At 45.4% G+C, this 27608-nt stretch overlaps 1 protein-coding gene across 1 annotated transcript; it reads left to right on the forward strand.

Moving 5' to 3' along the window:
* Positions 1-9369: 9369 nt before the first annotated feature.
* Positions 9370-18961, forward strand: ZNF563 (zinc finger protein 563). The gene is given in 6 exon segments (XM_017952243.3): positions 9370-10478; positions 12474-12533; positions 14759-14885; positions 16118-16178; positions 17630-18053; positions 18055-18961. Coding segments are annotated over 6 exon segments (1710 nt in total). The 5' UTR covers positions 9370-10256; the 3' UTR covers positions 18871-18961.
* The last annotated feature ends 8647 nt before the right edge of the window (positions 18962-27608 follow it).

A 27608-nucleotide genomic window follows, 5' to 3' on the forward strand; every position in this document is an offset into this window, starting at 1 on the left:
TATTTTAAAAGACAGGGTCCTGCTATGTTGCTTAGGCTAGAGTGTAGTGGCTATTCACAGGCATGATTATGGTGCACTGTACTAGAATTCCTGGGTTCAAGGAATGCTCCTCCCTCAGCCTCCTGAGCAGGTAGGACTATAGGAATGTATCACCACACCCTGTTTGTCTACTACCTTTCTAAAGAAGTTTGTGCTTCCTTTTCTAATTCCTTAAACTGAATAATTAGAATACTTATTGGAGTTCTTTCTTCATTTTCAATGAATGCTTTTTTTTTTCCGTTTGAGACGGAGTCTTGCTGTGTCACCCAGGCTGGAGGGCAGCGACGTGATCTCAGCTCACTGCAACCTCTGCCTCCCCGGTTCAAGTGATTCTCCTGCCTCAGCCTCTCAAGTAGCTGGGATTACAGGTGCCTACCACCAGATAAGTTAAGTTTTTATATTTTTAGTAGACACAGGGTTTCACCATGTTGGCCAAGCTGGTCTTGAACTCCTGACCTTGTGATCCACCCGCCTTGACCTCCCAAAGTGCTGGGCTTACAGGTGTAAGCCACTGCTCCCAGCCAATGAATGCATTTAAAGCTATAAAATTTTCTCTTAGCACTGCCATTGCTGCATCTCATAAGTTCTGATGTGTTAGGTTTTTGTTTTCAGTGGTTTCGAGGTATTTTCCCTTTTTCTTTTCTTTTTTTCTTTTTTTTTTTTTTTAATTTTTGAGACACAATCTCACTCTGTCATTCAGGCTGGAGTGCAGTGGCCTAATCAGGGCTCACTGCAGCCTCCAACTCCTGGGCTCAAGTGACCCTCTTTCCACAGCCTCCCAAGTAATTGGGGCTATAGGTACATGCCACTGTGTCTGGCTAATTTTTTAATTTTTTTTTTGTAGAGATAGAGTCTTACTGTGTTGCCCAGGCTGGTCTCAAACTCCTGGTCTCAAGCAATCCTCCCATCTTGGCCTCTCAAACTTTTGGGATTACAGGTTTGAGGCACCACCCCCAACCTCTTTTTTTGAGACAGAGTTTCATGGTCTTAAGGTATTTTCTATTGCAACTTCCCATTTGACCCATTGGTTGTTGAAGAGTGAATTAATTTACACTTATTTGTGTATTTTTTTCCAATAATCTGTAGTTTTATTTCATTGTATTTGAAAACTATACATTTGAGACCAGATATGGTGGCTAACGCCTATAATCCCAACATTTTGGGAGGCCAAGGTAGGAGGATTGCTTGAACCCAGGAGGTCAAGACCAGCCTGGGCAACATAGTAAGGCCTCATCTCTACAAAATTTGAAAAAAGTAGCCAGGTGTGAAGGCGTACACTCCAGCCTGTGGTCCCAAATACTCAGAAGGCTGAGATGGGAGGATTATTTAAGCCCGAGGAATCAAGGCTGCAGTGAACTGTGGTCGTGCCACTGTACTCCTACTTAGGTGACAGAGCAAGACCCTGTCTCAAAAAGAAAAAGATACATCTTACTATCTCAGTTTTTAGAATTGTGTGAAGAGCTTTTGTGTTTTATGTCCTAATTATGGTCTGTCTTGGAGAGCGTTCCATGTGCACTCGACCAGAATGTGTATTCTACTGTCATTGGATGGAGTATGCTTGTATATGTCATTCTGTCTCTCTGTTTTATTTATTGTGTTGTTGAAGTTTTTTCATTTCTTTATTGATCTTCTGTCTGATTGTTCTCTCCATTCTTGAAAATGTTGTATGAAGTCTCAAACTCTTATTGTGGAACTCTCCATTTCTTCTTCATTTCTGTTAATGTTTACTTCATTTATTTTGAGCCCCTGTTGTTTAGTGCAAATAGGTTAATAATTGTTGTACATTCTGTATGTATTGACTCTTTTATAAATAGTGTTCTTCTTTGTCTCCTTTAACAGTTTTTGGCTTAAACTCTTTTGTATGATACTGGTGTAGCCACCTCTGTTCTATTCGGATTACTATTTGCATGGAATATTTTTCTGCATGCCCTCCCTTTCAACCTATTTGTGTCTTGAGATCTAAAATGAGTTTCTAGTAGACAGAATGTAGTTGGATCATATTTTTCACCCATTCTGCCTATCTCTGCCTTTTTATTGGTGAGTTTAATTCATTTTCATATAAAGTAATTAATGATAAGAAAGCCCTTAAGGCTGGCCACAGTGGCTCATGCCTGTAATCCCAGCACTTTGGGAGGCTGAGGCAGGCGGATCACTTAAGGTTAGGAGTTCAAGACCAGCCTAGGCCATATGGCAAAACTCCTGCTCTACTAAAAATACAAAAAATTAGCCAGGCCTGGTGGCATGCACCTGTAAACCCAGCTACTCAGGAGGCTGAAGTGGGAGAATCACCTGAACCCAGGAGGTCGAGGCTATGGTGAGCCAAAATTGCACCACTGCACTACATCTTGGGCAATGGAAGTGAGACCCTGTTCCAAACAAATAAATAAAAATACTAGCTTTCATAATTTTCCATGTATTTCTTTTTACTAAGATCTTTATTTCCACCTACACCTTCTGGATACCGTCCAGTGTTGTTTTTTTGTTTTTGTTTTTGTTTTTGTTTTGCCCAATGTTCTTTTATTTCAAACTGCAAAATACTCGGCATTTCTCACAGAGCACATCTAATAATAATTTTTAAAACTACCTCAGTTTTTTCATGTGGGCATGTCTTAATTATTTTCTCACTTTTGAAAAACAGTGTTGACCGATGTTGGATTCTTAGTTGACTTTTTTTTTTTTTTTTGAGATGGAGTCTTGCTCTGTTGTCCAGGCTAGAGTGCAGTGGTACAATCTTGGCTCATTGCAACATCCACCTCCCAGGTCCCAGTGATTCTCTTGTCTCAGCCTCCCAAGTAGCTGGGATTATAGGCGTACGCCACTACGCCTGGCTAATTTTTATATTTTTTTCAGTAGATACGAGGTTTCACCATGTTGGTCAGGATGATCTCAAACTCCTGACCTCGACTGATCCACCGGCCTTGTCCTCCCAAAGTGCTGGGATTACAGGCATGAGCCACCATGCCCAGCTGACTATTTTTGTTTTTACGTTTGACATAGGGTCTTACTATATTGCCTAAGCTGGTCTTGAACTCCTAAGCCAAAGTGATCCTACCTCAGCCTCCTGAGTAGCTGTGACTATATGCCCGGTTACATTTTCTTTTCTTTACTTCTTCTTTTTTTTTTTTTTTGAGACAGAGTCTCACTCTTTTGCCCAGGCTGGAATGCAGTGGCATGATTTCGGCTTACTGCAACCTCCACCTCCTGGGTTCAAGTGATCCTTCTGCCTCAGCTTCCTGAGTAGCTAGGATTACAGGCATATGCCACCACGCCTGGCTAATTTTTGTATTTTCTGTAGAGATGGATTTTGCCATGTTGGCCTGGCTGACCCGAAACTCCTTACCTCAAGGTGTCTACCCGTGTTGGCCTCCCAAAGTGCTGGGATTACAGATGTGAGCCACTGCACCTGGCCACATTTTTTTTTTTTTCTTTTAGCACTTTGACTTTAACATCTGCCCACTATTTTCTGGTCTCCAATGTTTCTCATGAGAAATCTACTGATCTTATGAAGGATCATTTATATGTGATGAATCACTTCTTTTTTGCTGCTTTCAAGATTCTCTTTGTGTCCTTGGCTTTTGACAGCTTTAGTATAATGTGCATTCACATGTTTCTCTTTGCATTCATCCTACTTAAAGTTCTTTGAGCTTCTTGGATGTCTGCATCCACGGTTTTCACTTAATTTAGGATGTGTTCAGCCATTATTTCTCAAAATATTCTCCCTTCGCCTTCTCCCTCTCTCTTCTCCTTCTGAAGTTCCCACAGTGCATGTATCGGCCTGCTCAATGCCCTCCTACATGTCTCACCTGACTGCTTCACCTAATTCCAACTTACTTCCAGGTCAAGGCTCTGTATAGAGTGGCTATTTTGATAGAAATTAACTAGATGCTGGCCAGGCACGGTGGCTTATGCCTGTAATCCCAGCAATTTGGGAGGCCGAGGCAGGTGGATCACCTGAGGTCAGGAGTTTGAGACTAGCTTAACTAACATGGTAAAACCCTGCCTCTACTAAAAATAGAAAAATTAGCCGGGTGTAGTGGCGGGCGCCTGTAATCCCAGCTATTCGGGAGGCTGAGGCAGGAGAATCGCTTGAACCCAGGAGGCGGAGGTTGCAGTGAGCCCGAGGTCATGCCATTGCACTCCAGCCTGGGCGACAGAGCAAGACTCCATCTAAAAAAAAAAAAAAGAAATTAACTGGATGCAGGTCAGACAAGAGCCTCAAGGACATCAGCCAGTATAACCAAGTTTCCTGTGAGGGACACCTGGTCACTGATTAACATTTAAACATTAGTCCCTTCACCAGAATGAAGTGTCCTGTAAAAGCACACTGTAAGGCCGGGCGCGGTGGCTCAAGCCTGTAATCCCAGCACTTTGGGAGGCCGAGACGGGCGGATCACGAGGTCAGGAGATCGAGACCATCCTGGCTAACACGGTGAAACCCCGTCTCTACTAAAATACAAAAAAAATTAGCCAGGCGAGGTGGCAGGCGCCTGTACTCCCAGCTACTGGGGAGGCTGAGGCAGGAGAATGGCGTGAACCCGGGAGGCGGGGCTTGCAGTGAGCTGAGATCCGGCCACTGCACTCCAGCCTGGGCAATAGAGCCAGACTCCATCTCAAAAAAAAAAAAAAAAAAAAAGCACACTGTAACACATCACAACCAGATGTCCTGTAGCCCCATCATGGCAGCACTAGAGTTCATAGCCACACTCCTGAGAGACCCCAGTGCCAAATTGGAGGAAAATACATGTGCATGGCTGCCTGCAGCAGAGGTGGTGGGGAGAAGGCCAGCTGGTCCTATGCTGAATGTTGAAATGGCCACAATTAACCACAGTTTACCATCCAAGTCATTTTCTGGAATTTTCAAGGCTTCAATAGACTGTAGTCTGTTGTGTTGTTTTGTTTTGCTTTTTTGAGACGGAGTCTCACTGTTCTTGCCCAGGCTGGAGTGCAAAGGCATGATCTTGGCTCAGTGCAACCTCCGCCTCCCAGGTTCAAGCGATTCTCCTGCCTCAGCCTCCCAAGTAGCTGGGATTACAGGCACGCCTGGCTAATTTTTGTATTTTTAGTAGAGACAGCGTTTCTCCATATCAGTCAGTCTGGTCTCAAACTCCCGACTTCAGGTGGTCCTCCAGCCTTGGCCTCCCAAAGCGCTGGGATTACAGGCATGAGCCACCGTGCTCAGCTGACTGCAGTGTTTTAAAATAGCTCCATCAAGCCTGGCGTGGTGCCTCACACCTGCAATCCCAGCACTTTGGGAGGCTGAGGCAGGTGGATCGCTTGAGTGCAGGAGTCCAAGACCAGCTTGGCCAACATGACAAAACCCCATCTCTACTAAAAATACAAAAAATGAACTGGGTATGGTGGCGCTCACCTGTAATCTCAGCTACTCAGGAGGCTGAGGCACAAGAATCACTTGAGCCCAGGAGGTAGAGGTTGCAGTGAGCTGAGATTGTGCCACTGCTCTCCAGCCTGGGCGTCAGAGCAAGACTCTGTGTCAAAAAATAAAAATAGCTCAATCAGACAGATTTTGCCAGTAAAACTGTTGTCTAGGTGGGGAGACAGCTTCTTTATGCTTGGTACCCTGCCATCTACCCTGAATCCTCTGCCCTGAGGGGTTTGTTTTCTTTCCTTTCTTTCTTTTTTAGACAGTGTCTCACTCTGTTGCCCAAGCTGGAGTGCAGCGGTGTGATCATAGCTAACTCTAGCCTTGACCTCCTAGACTCAAGTGATCCTCCTGCCTCAGCCTCCTCAATAGCTAGGACTACAGGTGTATGCCACCATGCTCAGCTAATTTTTATTTATTTATTTTTTGGTAGACATAGTGGTTTTACTCTGTTCCCCAGGCTGGTCTTGAACTTCTAGCTTTGGCCTCTCCAAGGGCAGAGCTAACAGGCATAAACCACTGCACCTGGCTTTGCCTTGAGTTTTTACACTAATATATTATTTCATGTCTCACATTAAATGTCACCTTCTCAGGGTTCTTCATACCACCTCAGTGACTCTTACATGTTTTTATTTGTAGAATTTTTTTCCTTGCACTTTTTAGATTCAGGGAGATCCAATTAAGGTTGACAGAATTTTTTGATTTCTTAACTGTTGAAAAATTAAATAATATAAATGAAACCAAATTGAATGGTGTTATGTTTACTTTTATCATCTGCATTGCTGTATATGAAAGTACCCTGGAAAACCATTTTTAAAAGCCTTTTTCCAGACAGGAAAATAAAATGGCCAGACAGCATGGCTCACACCTATAATCCCAGCAGTTTGGGAGGCCAAGGTGGGTGGATCATCTGAGTCTAAGAGTTTAGACCAGCCTGGCCAACATGGTGAAACCCTATCTTTACAAAAAAAATACAAAAATTAGCCAGGCATGGTGGGACATGCCTGCAGCCTCTTGGAAGGCTGAGGTAGGAGGATCGCTTGAGCCCAGGAGGTTGAGGCTGCAGTGAGCCATGATGGCATTACTGCATTCCAGTGCAGGTGACAGAGCGAGAGCCTGTCTCAAAAAACAAAAAACAAACAAACAAAGCTAACTTGTGGTAAGGGGTGACATTAATATTCACACATCCTTTCCCTGGTGCAGATTTCTCAGGGTTGTGCTGAGACCTCCAGTATTTACAGCAGGTAATGGTCACTTAGAATATTGTCTGTACCCTCACTAAGCAGGTAGTGACACAGGTTAAGAAGAACAGAAGCAAATAAAATGGATGTGTGCTCACCCAAGACATTATCTGGGAAGACTGTTTCAAATGAATAAATGAAATTCTGGGCATGAGAACAACAGTTGAATTCAAGCTGGGCCAGTTTGCTTAAAAGGAAAAAGTATTTATATAATGCTTAGGATTTAGATACAGATATGACTGAGTGGGTCAATGGTGTGGGCTGGGGTTGAGAGGGGGTTTCAAATGGATAAATGGGACATGTCCATCTCCAGGCACAGAGCACATGATGTCAGCCCTGAACTGTGAAGGTCAGGGAGTGACTAAAGCCAAGGAGAGGGGAGAGCTCACATTTAATTAGTCGTTTTACACAACAGTTTGTTAAGGTAAAAATAATAGTTTGTTAGCATGTTTGTTTCTCAAAGGAATATTTACCAGTTGGTTTTGTTTGTTTGTTTTTGAGATGGAGTCTCGCTCTGTTGCCCAAGCTGGAGTGCAATGGTGCGATCTCAGGTCACCGCAACCTCTGCCTCCTTGGTTCAAGCAATTCTCCTGCCTCAGCCTCCTGAGTAGCTGGGATTACAGGCACACACCACCATGCCCGGCTAATTTTTAGTATTTTTAGTAGAGACAGGGTTTCACTGTGTTGGTCAGGCTGGTCTTGAACTCGTGACCTTGTGATCTGCCTGCCTCGGCCTCCCAAAGTATTGGGATTGCAGGCGTGAGCCACCACACCGGGCACTGTTTTGTTTTAGAGGAAAGAGGATCTCCCCATGTTGCCCAGGTGGCCAATTCCTGGGCTCAAGCAATCCTCCTGCCTCCCAAAGTGCAGGGATTACAGGCCCAAGGCACCATGCCCAGTGTATTTACCAGTTTCCAAATCCCTATTAAATATCTTATATATATTTTTTTCCTCTACTTTATATATAAACACAGGAAGAAACGCAAGACTCTACCAATTTTTTATTCAAACAATGGAATTGAGGGTCTTTGTCTCAGTTAACTCATCAGTGCTGGTGAGAAGCAAGTGAAGACTCTTACAGAGGCCATGGGGAACGTTCCCTTTTGCCCCGTGATGTTTTGCTGAATTAATTGGAGAGAAGGCAGATTAACTGGAGGAAAAACATACAAATTTTATTTAACGTATATATCTGGGAAGCTTCAGAATAAAGACCCAGAGATACAAAGGAACTTGTTCATTTTTATGCTTAGGCTTAACAACGTACGGATAGCCATGTAGAAATGTGATTAGACCGAAAGAGTATGATCCAATGCTAACAGTCTGAGTGGGGCAACCCATCAAGGCCTGTGTGTCTAGATTGTTCTTGGCCTTTCTGAACACGCATTCCTTCCTTCTGGGTATGAGGCAGGACCCACTCTGAAATGGAAGGTCTTATGACCTACAGCAAGCTTGTCCAACCCATGGCGCAGAACGGCTTTGGATGCAGCCCAACACAAATTCATGATCTTTCTTAAAACATTAGGATTTTTTTTTTTTTTTGCTACTTTTTAAAAAACTCATCAGCTATTGTTAGTGTTAGTGTATTTTATATGTGGCCTAAGACGATTCTTCTTCCAATGTGGAACCCCCAGGGCCACCCCTGACCTACAATTAATTTGTTGGACAGTTAATTTGCTTATGGCCAGTTTTTACACAGAAAGGACAATGGAAAGTTAGAGTAATATGTTTTGATTTTATGCCTGGATTTAGGGGAAAAGGATTCTGGATTCTATGACCCACTTTGGAGAAGAGAGATTCTCGTTTCTATTGCTAGCCTTGGTTAGAAAAGTAGGACTAAGAGTTCCAAGAATGGGACTGTGTTTCCTCTGCCCTCTGCGGAGAAAAAACTTTTGCTTCTGAGGCTTCTTCCAAGGTCTTCTTTTTGGGGTATTGTTTTCTGAGCCCCAACCACCTAGATTGGGCAGCAGAGTTTGAACCAGTGACTCTACGCTGAACCCATTCTGAAGGTTGCAAAGGGAGGCAAATAGAGCCCCCTTTGGCGCTTCCTCCGCAGCCTGTGCTCGCCTGCACGTAGGCCGAAGCTGCGCATAGAATCAGAACTTAACATTTATATGTAGGCCGGGCATGGTGGCTCACCTGTAATCCCAGCACTTTGGGAGGCCCAGGCGGGAAGCGGATCAAGGAGAGTCAGGAGATCAAGACCAAAATCCTGGCCCCAACACGGTGAAACCCGTCTCCACTAAAAATACAAAAAATTAGCTGGGGTGGTGAAACCTGTAGTCCCAGCTACTCCGAGGAGGGATGAGGCAGGGAGAATGGTGAGCCGAGGTGGGCACAGTGAGGCGGAGGAATCGTGCCACACACCTCCAACCCTGCGACTAGAGACTCTGTGTCTCAAAAAAAAAAAGTATATATTGGGAAAATCTAGGTAAAAGGTTGATTACTTTGAAGAAGGCAGTTTATGAGTCAGTGCCTTAAAGCCCCAGCACTTTGAACTAGTCTCACTCTGTAACCCCAGGCTGGAACGCACATGGCACAATCTCGGCTCACTGCAGCCTCCGCCTCCCAGGTCAAGTTCTCAGCAGTGCTGGGATTACAGGTGCCATGCCTCAACCAGCCTGTGTTACAGCAGAAGTCAGGGGTTGCACCAGCTGTTGGCCAGCTGGTCTCCAGCTCCCCAGGCCTCGGGTGATCCACCCTGGAGCCTCCCAAAGTGCTGGATTACAGGCGTGAGCCACCACGCTGGGCCCTTAAACTAACTTTACATGAAACTTTGCTGCTGGTGAAAATGCACGTCTTGACAGAGGGAGTATTTCCACACTCTGCAGAGGGCACAGGGAAGTATGTTGAGCTCCCAGAGTCAAATCCTTCAGTGTCCCAGTCTTATCACCAGGTTTTGGTTCACTCTGGGGTTCCATTTCAACAGTCAAGAGGCTGGCTGCCAAGTCTGGGAATATTTTTAGCCTCCTGAATGGGACGTTTGCTTGTGAAGTATGAGGGCAGCAGGCTGCTTATCTGCCCTAGTTCAAGTTATTGCTTTTTTTTTTCTGTTTTGATTCATTTTTGTTTCGATTCATTCATTCATTTATTGCTGCCGTATGATTTCAGTTCTTCCACACATTTGATACCGTTCTTGACCTGTTTTTATTTCCTTGGCTGAAAATGAGTAGATTGAGATGCAAGGTGAGAGAGGAAGGCTTGACCTTGCTGCCAAGAGTCTCATCCTCAAATCCTGACTCCCGGTGGACATCAGGCCCCCCTCCTGCTGCCGTGTGGCCTGTGTGGCCTTGGGCTTCCCTCTGCTCTAAGGCCAGGGGAATGGCTCCACCGGACCGTGAGTCTGGGATTCCCTGCAAAACACTTGTGACTCCTCCAGGAGGAAAAGGCAGTACGGGCCCGCTGAGTACGGGCAGGTAATTCTGCATAAATGCAAATGTTCCCTGGAAGGGATCAGGACACAGCTCTGGGAGGAAGCCTGCCCTGTCAAGGGCTGTGCCTGGAACTCGTTCATCCTGCTCTACTCAGCACTGCGTGATCGCTTCTTCTGTCACTCAGTGCCCAAGGGGCTGGACCTGGAGCCCTATCCAATCAGAGCCATGGGGCGAGGTCGTAGGAATTGTCAATCAGGCGCGCGGCTGGGAAGAGGGTGCGAGGTTCAAAGAACCCGCGGCGTCTTCTCCACGCCCCTGCGCTCAGCTCTAGCTTCGGTCACTGAGAGACGCCCTGGAAAGTCTGTGGCGGCCTGTGTCACACTGGGACCCCCACAGGCAGCGGGAAGCAGAGGGACGACCCTGGAACATCCCGGAAGCCGGGAAATGGTGCGTGTGCGTGGTCAAGTGTCAAAGGCTGGTTGGAACCGTCCAGAACCCGCTGCGGCGAAACCCGGGCCTCTGCCGCCGTCAGCTCCGGGGTCTGAGACCCGAGTTCCCCTGGCGCAGCTCTGCTCTGCAGGGTGAGGCTGGGCCGGCAGCCGGGACCCCGGGCGTCCTGTCCGGTTCCTGCGCGGCGACTGCGGTCCCAACCTCGGAGCCGAGCCCTCTCTGGGCAGCTCCGCGCCCGCAGCCCCGCGTCTCCCCAAGATTCGGGGAGGGTCATGGAAGGGTCATGGGGGGAATCCCCACTCGTATGTGGGGTTTGTGCATGGGAGGAGCTGTGATCTGTGGGATCCTCAGTCTGTTTTCTTCCCAAAGAGGACCGGTTTCCCTCTGAGTCTTCAAAGGTTTGGGAAGGCAGCTGTCTAATGCCTTATCTTGTCCCCTCACCCTAACTCCTGGGGCTGGCAGTAAATCCCTAGATTTCCAGATTTCTTGAATTTGGGAATCCAAATTCAAGTAGGTCAGATCTCTGGTTAGGGCCCGCTTCCAGGTTTAAAGATGGCAGTCTTCCCCTTATGTCCTTACATAGTGGAGATATGTCTGTAATGTCTATTTTTGGTACTAGGGCAATGTTGGCCTTATAACATCAATTAGAAAGTTTTTTTTTTTTTTTTTTTTGAGACGGAGTCTCGCTCTGTCGCCCAGGCTGGAGTGCAGTGGCCGGATCTCAGCTCACTGCAAGCTCCGCCTCCCGGGTTCACGCCATTCTCCGGCCTCAGCCTCCCGAGTAGCTGGGACTACAGGCGCCCGCCACCTCGCCCGGCTAGTTTTTTGTATTTCTTAATAGAGATGGGGTTTCACCGTGTTACCCAGGATGGTCTCGATCTCCTGACCTCGTGATCCGCCCGTCTCGGCCTCCCAAAGTGCTGGGATTACAGGCTTGAGCCGCCGCGCCCGGCCAGAAAGTATTACCTCTGTGCCGGGCACAGTAGCTCACACCTGTAATCCCAGCACTTTGGGAGGCCGAGGTGGGTGGATCACCTGAGGTCAGCAGTACAAGACCAGCCTGGCCAACATGGTGAAACCCTGCTTCTGTTTTCTGGAAGACATTGTAGAGAATTGGTATCATTTCTTCCATAAGTATTTGCCATAAATCACCAGTGAAACCATCCTTGCCTGTTCCTTTTTCTTGGGATATTTATCATTTATTGATTCAATTTCTTCAATAGATGTAGGCCTATTCATATTACTTGGTGTTACTTTTATGAGTTTTGGTAGACTGTGTCTTTTATGAAATTGGTCCATTCCATGTAATTTATCAAATATGTGGCCATTCAGTTGTCTCTAATATTCTTTCATGGTGCTCTTAATGTCCATAGGATTAGTAGTGAAGGCCTCTCTTTTTTCTGTGTTAACTTTGCTGTGGGCTTATCAGTTTTACAGATCTTTTCAGAGAATCATCTGTTGGTTTGTTGATGTTTTGTTTTGTTTTGTTTTGTTTTGTTTTTTTGAAATGAAGTCTTACTCTGTCTCCCAGGCTGGAGTGCAGTGACGTCATCTCGGCTCACTGCAAGCTCCACTTCCTGGGTTCAAGCGTTTCTCCTGCCTCAGCTACTGGGTTACAGGCATGTGCCACCAAGCGTGGCTAATTTTTATATTTTTAGAGGACAGGGGTTTCCTGTGTTGGCCAGACTGGTCTCAAACTCCTGACCTCATGATCTGCTCGCCTTAGCCTTCCAAAGTGCTGGGATTACAGGCATGAGCCACCGTGCCTGGCCTTGATGTGTGCCTTAATTACAATCTGTTGTCCCAAGTAGTTGCAGGCTATTTGTGTATTTTGCACCGTTTTTCAGCATTTCTTATGTTTGACCCTAACTGGATTCCATTGTAGATGAAATAGGAAAGAGAGCCTTGTTTCACACCTTCTGATCATCCCCAGAATGATTGGAAAATACAAAGACAATAATTTGTGAATAACATCTGATCTGCTTTCTCTAGAATAGTGACCAGAGTTCCACACTGGGATCTCAGGCTGCTGTCTTCAAGACTGGCACAGAGGTGGGGAGTGAGTGGGCCAAGGACAAATAAAAACTCCACACGGGTTTTCTACCATTTTTTCACTTTTATTTATCTATTTGTTTATCTCTTTGTTAATGATATGGGGTGCTGAATATCATAGTTTCAAAATCCTTTATCTGTTTTTGAAAAACTGTCACTTTGTTAGTCAGAGGGTTTTTTGTTTGTTTGTTTGTTTGTTTTTGAGACGGAGTTTCGGTCTTGTCAACCAGGCTGGAGTGCAATGGCGCAGTCTTGGCTCACTGCAACCGCCACCTCCTGGGTTCAAACAATTCTCCTGCCTCAGCCTCCCAAATAACTGGGATTAGAGGCATGCGCCACCACACCTGGCTAATTTTGTATTTTTAGTAGAGATGGGGTTTCTCCATGTTGGTCAGGCTGGTCTCGAACTCCTGACCTCAGGTGATCCATCTACCTCGGCCACCCAAAGTGCTGGGATTACAGGTGTGAGCCACCACGCCCAGCCAGTGAGAAGGTTTGTTTGTTTGTTTTATCATTTTTAGATGTTTGTGACTTCTATTAGATTTGGTAATATAATTTTATTTATTTATTTTGAGACAGAATCTCACTATATTGCCATTGCTGGAATGCAGTGACTCAGTAATGGTTCACTACAGTCTTCATGTCCTGGGCTCAGATGATCCTCCCACCTCAGCCTCCCCATTAACTGGGACTACAGGCATACCACCATGCCTGGCTAATATTTTTTGTATTTTTTTTGCAGAGACAGGGTTTCGCCCTGTTGCCCCGGCTGGTCTCAAACTCCTGGGCTCAAATGGTCCATCTGCCCTGGCCTCTCAAAGTGCTGAGATTACAGGCATGAGCCATGGTGCCCAGCTGGTAGTGTAATTTTTAGTTATTTAGGTCTGTTTTAGTTATTTAGGGAATCTTATAAATATTCATGAGAGATAACATTGAGTTCTTTTCTAATAATACAGTCTCCCATTGCCCTTCTTTCCTTCTCCTTTGACATTACCCAATAAGATGTTCAAAATTTTTCCACTGGGATGGTGAAATATCTTTTATTATTTGTCATGCTTAACTACATTTGATCTAGAGGAAACCAGTTACCAGCTTCCAGATTTTCTGTTAGTATAATCCCAGAGGATGTGCCAAATCCTCCAACTAACAAGTTGCAAAAAAACGTGAAATTTTATCTACCAGGCTCTCTCATTAGAGACCCAGTGCCTATAGTGTTTTTTGCTGGCTGGTTTAGTCTGTTTTTTGTTGCTTAAGAATAATCTGAATCTGGATAATTTATAAGGAACAATATTTGTTTTTTACTGTTGTGGAGGCTGGGAAGTCCAGGGTTAAGCCTGGGCGTCTGGTGAAAACCTTCTTGCTGGTGGGGACTCTGCAGAGTTCCTAGATGGCATAAAGCATTACATGGCAACGGCTGAAGTGCCTAACTCGGGTCTCTTCCATCTTATAAGGACACCAGTCCCCTTCCTCAGGTAATTTACTTATTCATTAAGCCATTGATCCATGAATAGATTAACTTATTCATGAGGTCTGAACCTTCAAGACTCAATCACCTTTTCAATCCCCACCTTTTATTACTCCCACTTTGCGGATTAACTTTCAACATGTGTTTTGGAGGGGACAACCATTCAAACTTAGCAGTGGCTGATCACATACACTCCCTCTGCTGAGTTTGTAAGATTCTAAACTCTCAGAACATAGGAGTTAAGAAAATAATATACTTTTTGCATAAACAGTTTAGATACAATCAAGCCCTGTTATTAGTTACATTGGTGGGGCACTCCCTAAATCCAGTTCCTAGACACCATAAAAGGTCCAACTTTGAGAATAAGAATTTGTAAGGACATGTTGTTTCAGGACTGCTAATGGTGGCTCTCTTCTGCACAATCAGTAGTAGGACTTTGTCAGTAGGACTTTGACAAGAACTGCAACCCACTACAGGAATAGACATTAGGGTGATCCAGGCAATAAGACTCATTTAACTCACCAAGAAGAAACCTGTTCCTATTTACCTGTTTGGTAAAGTAACTTTACCAAACATGTTGAATTCTACCATCAAAATGGCTGTGTGGGAGAAAGTGAGTATAGAGAGAATATGAGAGAGTTTACTATGTCATTGAATAAATGCTTGAAAAGCACAGCATCATATGAAGTTTATGAATTGAGTGTAGCTTTTTCAGTACTGTCACTCAACCTTTGTCCTCTATCTATGTGGAATGTTTCAGGACACAGTGGCCTTTGAGGATGTGGCTGTGAACTTCACCCAGGAGGAATGGGCTTTGCTGGGTCCATCACAGAAGAATTTGTACAGATATGTGATGCAAGAAACCATCAGGAACCTGGACTGTATAAGTAAGGATGGTATCATGTCTTCACTTAATCAATTACAGACATTTGTTTCATGGTCATCAGTGCTGTTCAATGATTTGAAATATGGAAAGGGCATATGATGGACTCTTGAGCAACACAGAATTCAGAGGTGACAGCCCTGAAAGAAGTACTTCCTCAAATAATTTTTTGTTCACCACAGCTTAGGCAGCCATTGACCAGCAGCCTTACTGGTAACATAAGCAGTTGATTGGCTGGGCACGGTGGCTCACGCCTGTAATCCCAGCACATTGGGAGGCCAAGGCAGGCGGATCATGAGGTCAGGAGTTCGAGACCAGCCTGACCAACATGGTGAAACCCCGTCTCTACTAAAAATACAAAAGTTAGCTGGGCATGGTGGCATGTGCCTATAATCCCAGCTACTCAGGAGGCTGAGGCAGCAGAATCACTTGAGCCCAGGAGGCAGAGGTCGCAGTGAGCCAAGATCATGCCACTGCACTCCAGCCTGGGAGACACAGCGAGAATCCCTCTCAAAAAAATAAAGTTGATTAATCCATATTAATCCATATATTGTAAGTCATGTATTACATACTATATTCTCACAATAAAGTGATCTAGAGAAAGAAAATACGGATAAGAAAATCATAAAGAAGAGAAACTATATTTACTATTCATTAAGTGGAGGTAGATGATTAAAAGGTCTTTATCCTCATCTTTACATTGAGAAGGCTAAATAAGAGGAGGGATTGATCTTGGTGTCTTAGGGATAGCAGAGACTAAAGAAAATTCATATATAGGTGGAGTTGTGCAGTTCAAACATGTGTTGTTAAAGAATCAACTGTAAGGCCGGGTACAGTGGCTCATGTCGCTAATCCCAGCACTTTGGGAGGCCAAGGTGGGAAGATCACTTGAGGTCAGGAGTTTAAGACCAGCCTGGCCAACATGGTGAAACCCCGTCTCCAATAAAAATACAAAAATTAGCTGGGTGTGGTGGCAGGCACCTGTAGTCCCAGCTACTCAGGAGGCTGAAGCAGGAGAATTGCTTGAACCCAGGAGGCGGAGGTTGCTGTGAGCCGAGATCATGCCAGTGCACTCCAGCCTGGGCAACAGAGTGAGACTCTGCCTCCACCCCCAAACTGTACAGAATTAACTGTAGTTTGATGAATGAATCATGTATGATTGCAGTATACGTAAAATCTTAGTGTTTTATATAATTTTATAATAATTTATAGTGATTTTTTGGGTCTACCTTTTAGGAAAGATATGGGAAGGCCAGAATACTGAAGATCAGAACAAAAATCCTAGGAGAAATCTAAGGTAATTTGCACTCACAGGAGAAAGTTATGTTTCTGAAGTGAGTCTCAGAATGAAAGGAAATTTAAAAAACAAAATGAACAAGCCCAGCTTAAATTTATTTTTTAATTTTTTAAATTATTATTATTATTATTTTTAGTCAGAGCCTTGCTTTGTTGCCCAGACTGGAGTGCAGTGATATGATCTTGGCTCACTGCAGCCTCAGCCTCCCAGGTTCTTGTGACCCTCCCACCAGAGCCTCCTGAGTAGCCGGGACTACACCTGCACGCCACCACACCTGGTTAATTTTTGTATTTTTTGTAGAGACAGGGTTTTGGCATGTTTCCCAGGCTGGTCTTGAATTCCTGCGCTCAAGCAATCTGCCTACCTTGGCCTCCCCAAATGCTAGGATTACAGGCGTAAGTCACTGCACCAGCCTAAATTTATTTAGTCTTTAAAAATTTCCTCCTAAAACATATTCTAAGAATTTACATATGAGGCTGGACATGGTGGCTCATGCCTGTAATCCCAGCACTTTCGGAGGCTGAGGCGAGCAGATTACTTGAGATCAGGAGTTTGAGACCAGCCTGGCCAACATAGCGAAACCCTTTCTCTACAAAAGTACAAAAGTTAGCCGATCATGGTGGTGTGCACCTTTAACCCCAGCTGCTTGGGAGGCTGAGGCAGGAGAATTGCATGAACATAGGAGGCAAAGGTTGCAGTGAGCCAAGATTGCACCATTGCACTCCAGCCTGGCGACACAGCAAGACTCCGTCTCAAAAAAAAAAAAAAAAAAAAATTAGCCAAGTGTGTTGGTGCACACCTATAGTTCCAGCTACTCATGAAGCTGAAGTAGGTAGATCATTTGAGTTCAGGAGGTCAAGGCTGCATGAACCATCATCCTGCTACTGCACTCCAGCATGGGTGACAGAGCAAGATCCTGTTTCAAAAAATAAATTAATTAATTAAAAGAAAAAAAAACCAAAAACCCTGCCAGTGTTGGGTTGCCTTGCATAGCCTTCAGTTCATTCATGTTCAAACAGGGCATGAAGCCTACACTTTGCATGGTAATGTTAAAAAAGTATATCTGACCAGGTGCAGTGACTCACGTCTGTAATCCCAGCACTTTGGGAGGCCAAGGCAGGTGGATCACAGGGTCAGGAGTTTGAGAACAGCCTGGTCAACATGGCGAAACCCCATCTCTACTAAAAATACAAAATTAGCTGGGCATGGTGGCGTGCACCTCTAATCCCAGCTACTTGGGAGGTTGAGGCAGGAGAATTGCTTGAACCCGGGAGGAAGAGGTTGCAGTGAGCCGAGATCGTGCCACTGCACTCTAGCCTGGGTGACAGAGCAAGACCCCATCTCAGGAAAAAAAAAAACAAAAGGAAAGAAAAAGTACATCTGATACCTATTAATACACATAAAATCATTTAGAAACAACTATTTGGTAACGTACTTCTCATTTTTTATAGATGTCATATGTTAGAGAGATTCAGTGAAAGTAAAGACAGTAGTCAATGTGGAGAACCATTTAGCCTGATTCAAGGTAGTATTGTGAACAACAGCATTTGTCCTGGAGAAGATCCATGTCAAAGCACTGAGTGTGAAGAAGTCATAATGGGTCATTTATCCCTTAATAGCCACATCAGAGTTGATGCTGGATACAAACCATGTGAGTATCAGGAATATGGCGAGAAGCCACATACACATAAACAACGTGGGAAAGCCTTCAGTTATCATCACTCCTTTCAGTCGCGTGGAAGGCCTCACACTGGAAAGAAACGCTATGAGTGTAAGGAATGTGGAAAAACCTTCAGTTCTCGTAGAAACCTTCGAAGACACATGGTAGTGCAAGGTGGAAACAGACCTTATAAATGTAAGTTGTGTGGGAAAGCTTTTTTTTTGGCCCAGTTTATTGCGTATGCATGAAAGAACGCACACTGGAGAGAAACCGTATGAATGTAAGCACTGTTCTAAAGCCTTTCCTTTTTACAGTTCCTATCTAAGACATGAGAGAATGCACACTGGGGAGAAACCGTATGAATGTAAGCAGTGTTCTAAGGCCTTGCCTGATTCCAGTTCCTATATAAGACATGAAAGAACTCACACTGGAGAGAAACCCTATACATGTAAACAATGTGGGAAAGCCTTCAGTGTTTCCAGTTCCCTTCGAAGACATGAAACCACTCACAGTGCAGAGAAACCCTATGAGTGTAAGCAATGCGGGAAAGCATTTCATCATCTTGGAAGCTTTCAAATACACATGAAAAGGCACACTGGAGATCGACCTCATAAATGTAAGATATGTGGGAAAGGCTTTGATCGTCCCAGTTTAGTTCGATATCATGAACGAATTCACACTGGAGAGAAACTGTATGAATGCAAGCAGTGTGGGAAAGCGTTATCTCATAGCTCAAGCTTTCGAAGACACATGATAATGCACACTGGAGGTGGACCTCATAAATGCAAGGTATGTGGGAAAGCCTTTGTTTATCCCAGTGTATGTCAAAGACACGAAAAGTCTCACACAGGAGAGAAACCCTATGAATGCAAGCAGTGTGGGAAAGCATTATCTCATAGCTCAAGCTTTCGAAGACATATGGTAATGCATACGGGAGATGGGCCGAATAAATGCAAGGTATGTGGGAAAGCCTTTGTTTATCCCAGTGTATGTCAAAGACATGAAAAGACTCACTGGAGAGAAACAATATGAATGTAAACAATGATAAAGTCCTATATTTCCAGTTCCCTTTGACATCATGAATAAACTTACACTGGACAGAAACCCTATAAATGTAAAAGTGGGAAAGCCTTTCATAATTTTTATTCCTTTCAAAATCATGAAACAACTCACACTGGAGAGATACTATATGAATGTAAGGAATGTGGGAAAGCAATCAATTTTTTTTAAATACCATTGTCAACATGTAACAACTCACAGAGCACAAAAACCCTGTGAGTATAAAATATGTTGGGAAGCCATTCCCTTCGGTCATTTTGAAGCCTTCAGTCATTTTGGTAACTTAAAAGTACATGAGGCTGGACACAGTGGCTCACGCCTGTAATCCCAGCACTTTGGGTGGGCAGATCGCTTGACCTCAGGAACTTGAGACTAGCCTGGGCAAAATGGTGAAACCCTGTCCCTACAAAAAATAGAAAAATTGGCTCAAGCCTGTAATCCCAGCACTTTGGGAGGCCGAGACGGGTGGATCACGAGGTCAGGAGATCGAGACCATCCTGGCTAACACGGTGAAACCCCATCTCTACTAAAAATTACAAAAAACTAGCCGGACGAGGTGGCAGGTGCCTGTAGTCCCAGCTACTCGGGAGGCTGAGGCTGGAGAATGGCGTGAACCCGGGAGGCAGAGCTTGCAGTGAGCCGAGATCCGGCCACTGCACTCCAACCTGGGCGACAGAGCGAGACTCCGTCTCAAAAAAAAAAAAAAAAAAAGAAAAATTAGCAGATGTGGTGGTATGCACCTGTAGTCCCAGCTACTTGGGAGGCTGGGGTGGGAAGATCTCTTGAGCCCAAGGGGTGGGGGTAGCAGTGAGCCAAGACGCACTGCACTCCAGCCTGGGCAACAGAGCCAGACCCTGTCTCAAAAAAAAAAAAAGTACATGAAAGGATTAACTCTGGAGAGAAGTCATATGAATGTAAGAAATGTAGAAAAGCATTGAATTCTCTCAGGTCCTTGCGTAGACATAAAAGGACTCACTGGAGAGATACTCTATAAATGTGTGAAATGTAGGAAAATATTCTTTAATGTTATTTCATTTCAGATAGAAATAATTCTCATTGGAGATAAACCCTATGAATGTAAACACATAGTAAAGCCTTAATTAGCCTCAATTTCTTTGAAATACAGTTATCCCCTAATATGTGCAGGAGATTGGTACCACCACCCCCTGGGCATACCTAAATCCACACATGGCAAGTCCCTTTTTAAAAAAGATGTATTTGGGTTAGGCACAGTGACTCACATCTGTAATCCTAGCACTTAAGGAGTCCAAGGGAGGTGGATCACTTGAGCCCAGGAGTTAGAGGTCAGCCTGGGTAACATAGCAAAACCCTGTCTCTACAAAAGATACACAGATTAGCTGGGTGTAGTAGCCTCTCAGCTACTAGGGAGGCTAAGGTGGGAGGATCGCTTGAGCCTGGGAGGCTGAGGTTCCAATGAGTCAAAATCACATCAGTGCACTCTTGCATGGGCAACAGAATGAGATCCTGTCTCTAAAAATAAAAAATATTTACATATTTCTTTCTTTCTTTTTTTTTTTTTGAGATGGAATCTCACTCTGTTGCCCAGGCTGGAGTACAGTAGCGCGATCTTGGCTCACTGCAACCTCCACCTCCCGGGTTCAAGCAATTCTCCTGCCTCAGCCTCCTGAGTAGCTGGGATTACAGGTGCCTGTCCCCACGCCCAGCTAATTTTTGTACTTTTAGTAGAGACGAGGTTTCACCATGTTGGCCAGGCTGGTCTTGAACTAGTGACCTCAGGTAATCCACCCACCTTGGCCTCCCAAAGCGTTGGTATTACAGGCGTGAGCCACCGCGCCCAGCATTGAAGTGCATTTCTAATAGACAAGTAGTTTTAATTGCCTCTTATTTTATTTTTCTGTTTAGAGATAGGATCTCACTTTGTCACCAGGATAGAGTGCAGTGGCATGATCATAGCTCACTGTAACCTCGAACCTGGGCTCAGGGCATCCTCTTGCCTCAGCCTCCCAAGTAACTGGAACTAGAGGCACACCCTGCCACACCTTGCTAATTTTTTCTTTTTTTTTTTAGAGATAGAGGTCTCACTATGTTGCCCAGGCTGGCCCCTCGCTCCTGGCCTCAAGCAATTCTCCAACCTAAGCCTCTGAAAGTGCTGGGATTGCAAGTGTGAGCCACGGTGCCCACAGATATGTTTAATCCTTAGATGGTTTTAAAATTGCTGTATACTAAAGAGCTTATGAAACATGATATTTTGGTATTTGTTGTGACTTTACCACTGGCCTTTTGGAGCAAAGAAAACCCTTCTTCTCCATCACTTTCAGCCCATCCCTGAGCAGTATGGGCTGACTGACAAGGGGGACCCGTGTACTTTTGCTGCCTGCTGGTGCACACTCTTCACTGAATCCCAGACTGAGCACATTGGTTGCCATGTGCAAGTGCTACAGCCTCGGCACACTGCTGACCACACATGCATCCTCCTGATCAGTTCCCATGAGTGGCCATTCCTGCACTTCAGGAGCAATGGGCCAGGCCATACCAGTGCTGGGAAGGTGGCTTCACCCTGACCACATCATCTTCTTAAGGATGTCTCACTTGTCTCCTCTCCCAGTTCCAGCCCCAGCCCCTTGCTGCCCCTACCTGAGATGTTCTGTTAATTCAAATATCCCAGTGGTGAGGAATATGCAGTACCCTTATGGCTGGGTCAGGTTAAGGGGGAAACTTGTAAGACGCACTTCTGAAATTTCACAGGGAAGTATGGATCTTCAAATTCAGCTTCTGGTTCAGCAGGTTAGGGACGGAGTGTGAGAGTCCGCATTTCTAACTCTCTCCCACGTGTCATCGTGTTAGTCCATGGAACATAGTTAGAGTGCGGAGGTAATAAAAGACATGGTTAGATAGGCAGTAAGGTTACAGTTTTATAGGATAAGTTATACTTTTAAAGATAGGTTACACTTTTTTTTTTGTTTTTTTTTTGAGACAGAGTCTCACTCTGTCATCCAGGTTGGAGTGCAATGGTGTGATCTCGGCTCACTGCAACCTCCGCCTCCTGGATTCAAGTGATTCTCCTGCTTCAGCTTCCAGAGTAGCTGGCACTACAGATGTCTGTCACCATTCCCGGCTAATTTTTGTATTTTTAGTAGAGACAGGGTTTCACCGTATTGGCCAGGCTGGTCTCGAACTCCTGACCTTGTGATCCGCCCATCTCGGCCTCCTAAAGTGCTGGGATTATAGGCATGAGCCATCGCACCCAGCCTTTTATAGGATTTTGAGCAGAGAGGTGATGTTTGGTTTGTGTTTGAAGAAGCTTACTCCTACTGGTGGGCAGAGAATAGATGGTAGAGGGGAGCTGGAAGACCAGCTTAAAAGCTGTAGTTGTAGTTTCAAGAGAGGTTGTGCTGGCGTGGGTTAGGGTAATGTTAGCGGATATCGACAGAAGGTTGTGTATTGAGAAGTCTAGTTATGAACCCAAGCTGTGTTTTTGGAGCCAGGTTCCAGGGTGGGGAAAGGCCCCATCAATCCCACTATTTAGCAGTTCTGGATATAAACAGAGGATCAGTGGTGATTGTCTTCAGTGCAGTAGAGAAGAGTGTGTGGCTCTAAAATATGATGGTAGAAAGGGTTCTCACACTAGTCTGAGAGGTTACGGGAGGCTTCCCCAGTGGGACTAATTCTCAAAGCCTGAAGGTGGCCGGGTACGATGGCTCACACCTATAATTCCAACACTTTGGGAGGCTGAGGTGGGCTGATCACTTGAGGTCCAGAATTCCAGACCAGACCAACCTGGCCAACATGATGAAACCCTGTTCCTACTAAAAAATACAAAACTTAGCCAGGCATGGTTGCACATGCTTGTAATCCCAGCTACATGGGAGGCTGAGGCAGGAGAATGGCTTGAATCTGGGAGGTGGAGGTTGCAGTGAGCTGAGATCACGCCACTAGACTCCAGCCTGGGCGAAAGAGTGAGACTTCGTCTAAAAACAAAACAAAACAAAACAAAACCTGAAGGTTGACTAGGATTTACACAGGCAGGGGCAGCTCCCAAAGGATTTCTGATGGAGCAAAGGAGAGAAGAGAGTCAACTATGAGTCTTATTTTCAGAGCCCCTGGGTGCTGCCCCTCACTCAGAGGAGCGAGGCCAGGGGAGATGATTGGAGGGGAAATGAAGGGTTATGTTTTGTAATCACTCATGGCATGTTTGAGTCAAACAAGCGAAGTGTTGACCAGAGTATTGGATCTGGAGCCTGAGAGAAAGATCTCAATGAAATTTTGAGAACATTATCATATGGATGCTATTTGACGCTCTGGGTCTAGCCGAGGCCACCTTGTTTCAGGGTAAGGGGCAAAGTATAGCAGAAGACAAATGCTCAGGAGACCAATGACTGTGCACCTCTGAGGTTAGCAGGAGGAGCAGCCTGCAATAGACTGGGCAGGCCAGTGACTTAGGAGGAGAATGAATTGGGTGTCCCTTCCCGGAATCCTCCAGGAGAGGGTATTTAAAGATGGGAGAGTGGTCATCTATGTCACGAAACCAAACTGAGTTTCCTTTACTTCTATCTATATTCTCCTGTATAAAAGTCCTCCAGCTGTTTGGAAGGCTGAGCTGGGAAAATCACTTGAGCCCAGGAGTTTCAGGTTACGGTAAGCTGTGATGACACCACTGCACTCCAGCCTGGGCCACGGAGTGAGACCCCAGCTCTTTAAAAATAAAAAAAGTCCTCCAATAAACTGTTTTTAGCATTTTCCAGTAAGAAAAATAAAAAGTTTCATGTTGTAGTAAGGGTGGGATTAACATTCACACATTCTTTCTAGGGTGTGGACTTCCCAGGGTTGTGCTGAGATCAGTATTTTTTATTTTATTTATTTTATTTTATTTTTTATATTTTATTTTTTTGAGACGGAGTCTCACTTTGTCACCCAGGCTGGAGTGCAGTGATGCAATCTCGCCTCACTGCAAGCTCCGCCTCCCGGGTTCAAGGGATTCTCCTGTCTCAGCCTCCCGAGTAGCTGGGACTACAGGCGCCCGCCACCACGCCCGGCTAATTTTTTGTATTTTTAGTAGAGACAGAGTTTCAGCATGTTAGCCAGGATGGTCTCGATCTCTTGACTTTGTGATCCACCTGCCTCAGCCTCTCAAAGTGCTGGGATTATAGCCATGAGCCACCTCACCTGGCCGAGACCTCCAGTATTTATAGCAGGGTGATGGTCAGCTTAGAATATTCTGACTGTACCCTCAGTGAGCAGGTAATGACACAGGTTAGGGAGAACAGAAGCAAATAAAATAGATGGCAGTCTTTACCCAAGATACTGCAGCCTATATTGGAAGATGGTTTCAAATGAATTATTCAAATCAAGGGACATGGACATGAGAGAGCCACAAGTGGATTCAACCTGGGCCAGTTGGACTGCTTACAAGGAAAAGGTATTTACACAGTGCTTAGGGTTTAGCTGCAGAAATGATTGGATGGGTCACTGGTGAAGGGGATGGGGTTGAGGCACAGAGCACATGCTCATGCTGAGAACCACAAATTGTGAAGGTCAGGGAGCTGCTGAGATACAGGAAAAAGGAGAGAGCTTATGTTTGATTAGTGTTTTACATAACTTTGTTACCAATAAAATAATAGTTTGCTAGCATGTTTGTTTTCTCAAAGGAACAATTATTTCCCAGGTTTGTTTATTTGTTTTTTGAGACAGAGTCTCACTGTGTTGCCCAGGCTGGAGTGCAGTGGCACAGTCTTGGCTCACTGCAACCTCCACCTGCCAGGTTCAAGCAATTCTCGTGCCTCAGCCTACCAAGTAGCTGGGATTACAGGCGCACGCCACCACACCTGGCTAATTTTTTTTTTTTTAAGATGGAGTTTCGCTCTTGTTGCCCAGGCTGGAGTGCAGTGGCACGATCTCTGCTCACCACAACCTCTGCCTCCCGGGTTCAAGCGATTCTCCTGCCTCAGCATTCCCAAGTAGCTGGGATTACAGGCTTGTGCCACCACACCCAGCTAATTTTGTATTTTTAGTAGAGACGGTTTCTCCATGTTGGTCAGGCTCCAGACCTCAGGTGATCCGCCCTCCTCGGCTTTCCAAAGTGCTGGGATTACAGGTATGAGCCACTGTGCCCAGCCTAATTTTTGTATTTTTAGTAGAGATGGGGTTTCGCCATGTTGGCCAGGCTGGTCTCGAACTCCTGACGTCAGGTGATCCGCCCACCTTGGTCTGCCAAAGTGCTGGGATTACAGGCGTGAGCCACTGTGCCTGGCCCAGCCTACTTTTTAAATGCATATAAGATCTTTTAGAGTTTTCTTCCTCTATTTTACATATAAACATAAGATGAAACCTGGGACTCTGCTGGTTTCTTATTCAAACAGCGGGATTGAGGGTCTTTGTCTCATTTAACTTCCTAGTGTTGGTAAGAGGCAGGTGAATAACCTTGCAGGGGCCATGGGCAAAGTTCCCCTTTAGCTTCTCATGTTTTCTGAAAAATCGATTAACAAAAGGAAGATGAATTCAAAAAAAGGCATACAGAATGTATTCGTTGTGTATACACAGGAGCTTTCAGAATGAAGACCCAGAGATGCAGGGGAAATTGTACATATTTGTTCTTATGTTTAGCAAAGTATGGACAGCCATATAGAAATATGATTGGACAAGGCTGGGCACGGTGGTTCACGCCTATAATCCCAGCACTTTGGGAGGCCGAGACGGGCAGATCATGAGGTCAGGAGTTTGAGACCAGCCTGGCCAACATAGTGAAACCCTGTCTCTACTAAAAATACAAAAATTAGCTGGGCATGGTGGCGGGCATCTGTAGTCCCAGCTACTTGGGAGGCTGAGGCAAGAGAATCACTTGAACCAGGGAGGTGGAGGTTGCAGTGAGCCGAGATCGTGCCACTGCACTCCTGCATGGGCGACAGAGCAAGACTCCGTCTCAAAAGGAAAAAAAAAAAATGATTGGACAAAAATGGTATGATTTAATGCTAGTTAACTAAGTAGGGGAACCCAGCAAGGCCTGCCTGCCTAGATTCTTCTTGGGCTTTCTGAGCATACATTCCTGCATTCTGGGTATGGGGCAAGACCCTCTCTGGAATAGGGGTCTTATGACCTACAGTCAAACAACGTAGGCCAGATAAATTATGCCCAATTTTTACATAGAATGGCAGAAGGAAAGTTAGAATAATATGTTTAGGAGTTATGGCCAGCTTTGGGGAAAGGGGGTTCCAATGTCTTTTTTTTTTTTTTTTTTTGAGACAGAGTTTTGCTCTTGTCCAGGCTGGAGTGCAATGGCGCTATCTCGGCTCACTGCAACCTCCGCCTCCCCAGTTTGAGCGATTCTCCTGCCTCAGCCTCCCGAGTAGCTGGGATTACAGGCGTGTGCCACCACACCCAACTAATTTTGTATTTTTAATAGATACGGTGTTTCTCCATGTTCACCTGCCTCGTCTCAAACTCCCGACCTTAGGTGATTTGCCCGCCTCTGCCTCCCAAAGTGCTGGGATTACAGGAGTGAGTCACCATGCCCGGCCTAGGGGTTCCAATTTCTATGACCCATCCTGGGGAAGAGGGATTCTAGTTTCTATGGCTAGCCTCTGAGGAGAATGGGACTGAGAGACAGGAGGGTAGGAGAGATTCAGAGAAAAACTTTTGCTTCTGTCCTGCTTCTGAGGCCTTATTTTTGGGGTATTGCTGTCTGAACCCCAGCTACCTGGAGTGGGCAGCAAAGCCTGAGGCCAGTGACTCCATATTGAGACCAGTTTGGAGCCTGCAAAGGGAGGGAAATGGAGCTCCCCTTAGGGTTTCCTGGGCAGCCCTCCCTCCCCAGCTGGTGGCCTCAAGCTGCTCAGAACAGCCCCAGGAGTGTGGATTCTGAGAAGCTGCAGAGCCCTTGAAAGCTGGATGGAGATTCACATGTAGATGCACCTAGGGGGTTCTGTCCTTTCTGAGGTTGTAAATCTGGGTGCCTTGGGATCGTTTTCTGGACAGTTGTGCATTGTATAAATAGCTTTCCCTTTTGAGCAGTCTAACTGGCACCGGGTGAGTCCATCTTTGGCTCTCTAAATCATTGAATTAAATTCATTAGAAACCATCTTCCAGGCTGGGCGTAGTGGTTCACGCCTATAATCCCAGCACCTTGGGAGGCCGAGGTGGGTGGATCCCTTGAGTTCAAGAGTTTGAGACCATCCTGGGTAACATGGCGAAACCCCGGCTCTACAAAAAATACAAAAAATTAGCTGGGTGTGGTGGCGGGCACCTGTAGTCCCAGCTACTCAGGAGGCTGAAGTGGGAGGATCACCTGTGCTCCAGAGGTCAAGGCTGCAGTGAGCCAGGATCATACCACTGCCCTCCAGCCTAGGTGAGGGAATGAGACCCTGTCTCAAAAAAAAAAAGAGAAAAGAAAAAGAAACTGCCATCTTCCAGCATAAGGCTGTGATATCATGGGTAAGTTCTGCATCCAGTTTTATTTTTTTCTGTCCTCCCTAACCTGTCACACTACCTGCTTATTGAGAATATAGACAGAATTTTTTTTTTTTTTTGAGACAGAGTTTTGCTCATGTTGCCCAGGCTGGAGTGCAATGGCACAATCTCGGCTCACCGCAACCTCCGCCTCCCAGGTTCAAGCAATTCTCCTCCCGAGTAGCTGGGATTACAGGCACGTGCCACCATGACTGGCTAAGTTTGTATTTTCAGTTGAGATGGGGTTGCTCCATGTTGGTTAGCCTGGTCTCAAACTCCTGACCTCAGGT

The sequence above is a fragment of the Papio anubis genome, chromosome 20 (genome assembly GCF_008728515.1).
Source record: "Papio anubis isolate 15944 chromosome 20, Panubis1.0, whole genome shotgun sequence".
Classification (NCBI taxonomy): Eukaryota; Metazoa; Chordata; class Mammalia; order Primates; family Cercopithecidae; genus Papio; species Papio anubis.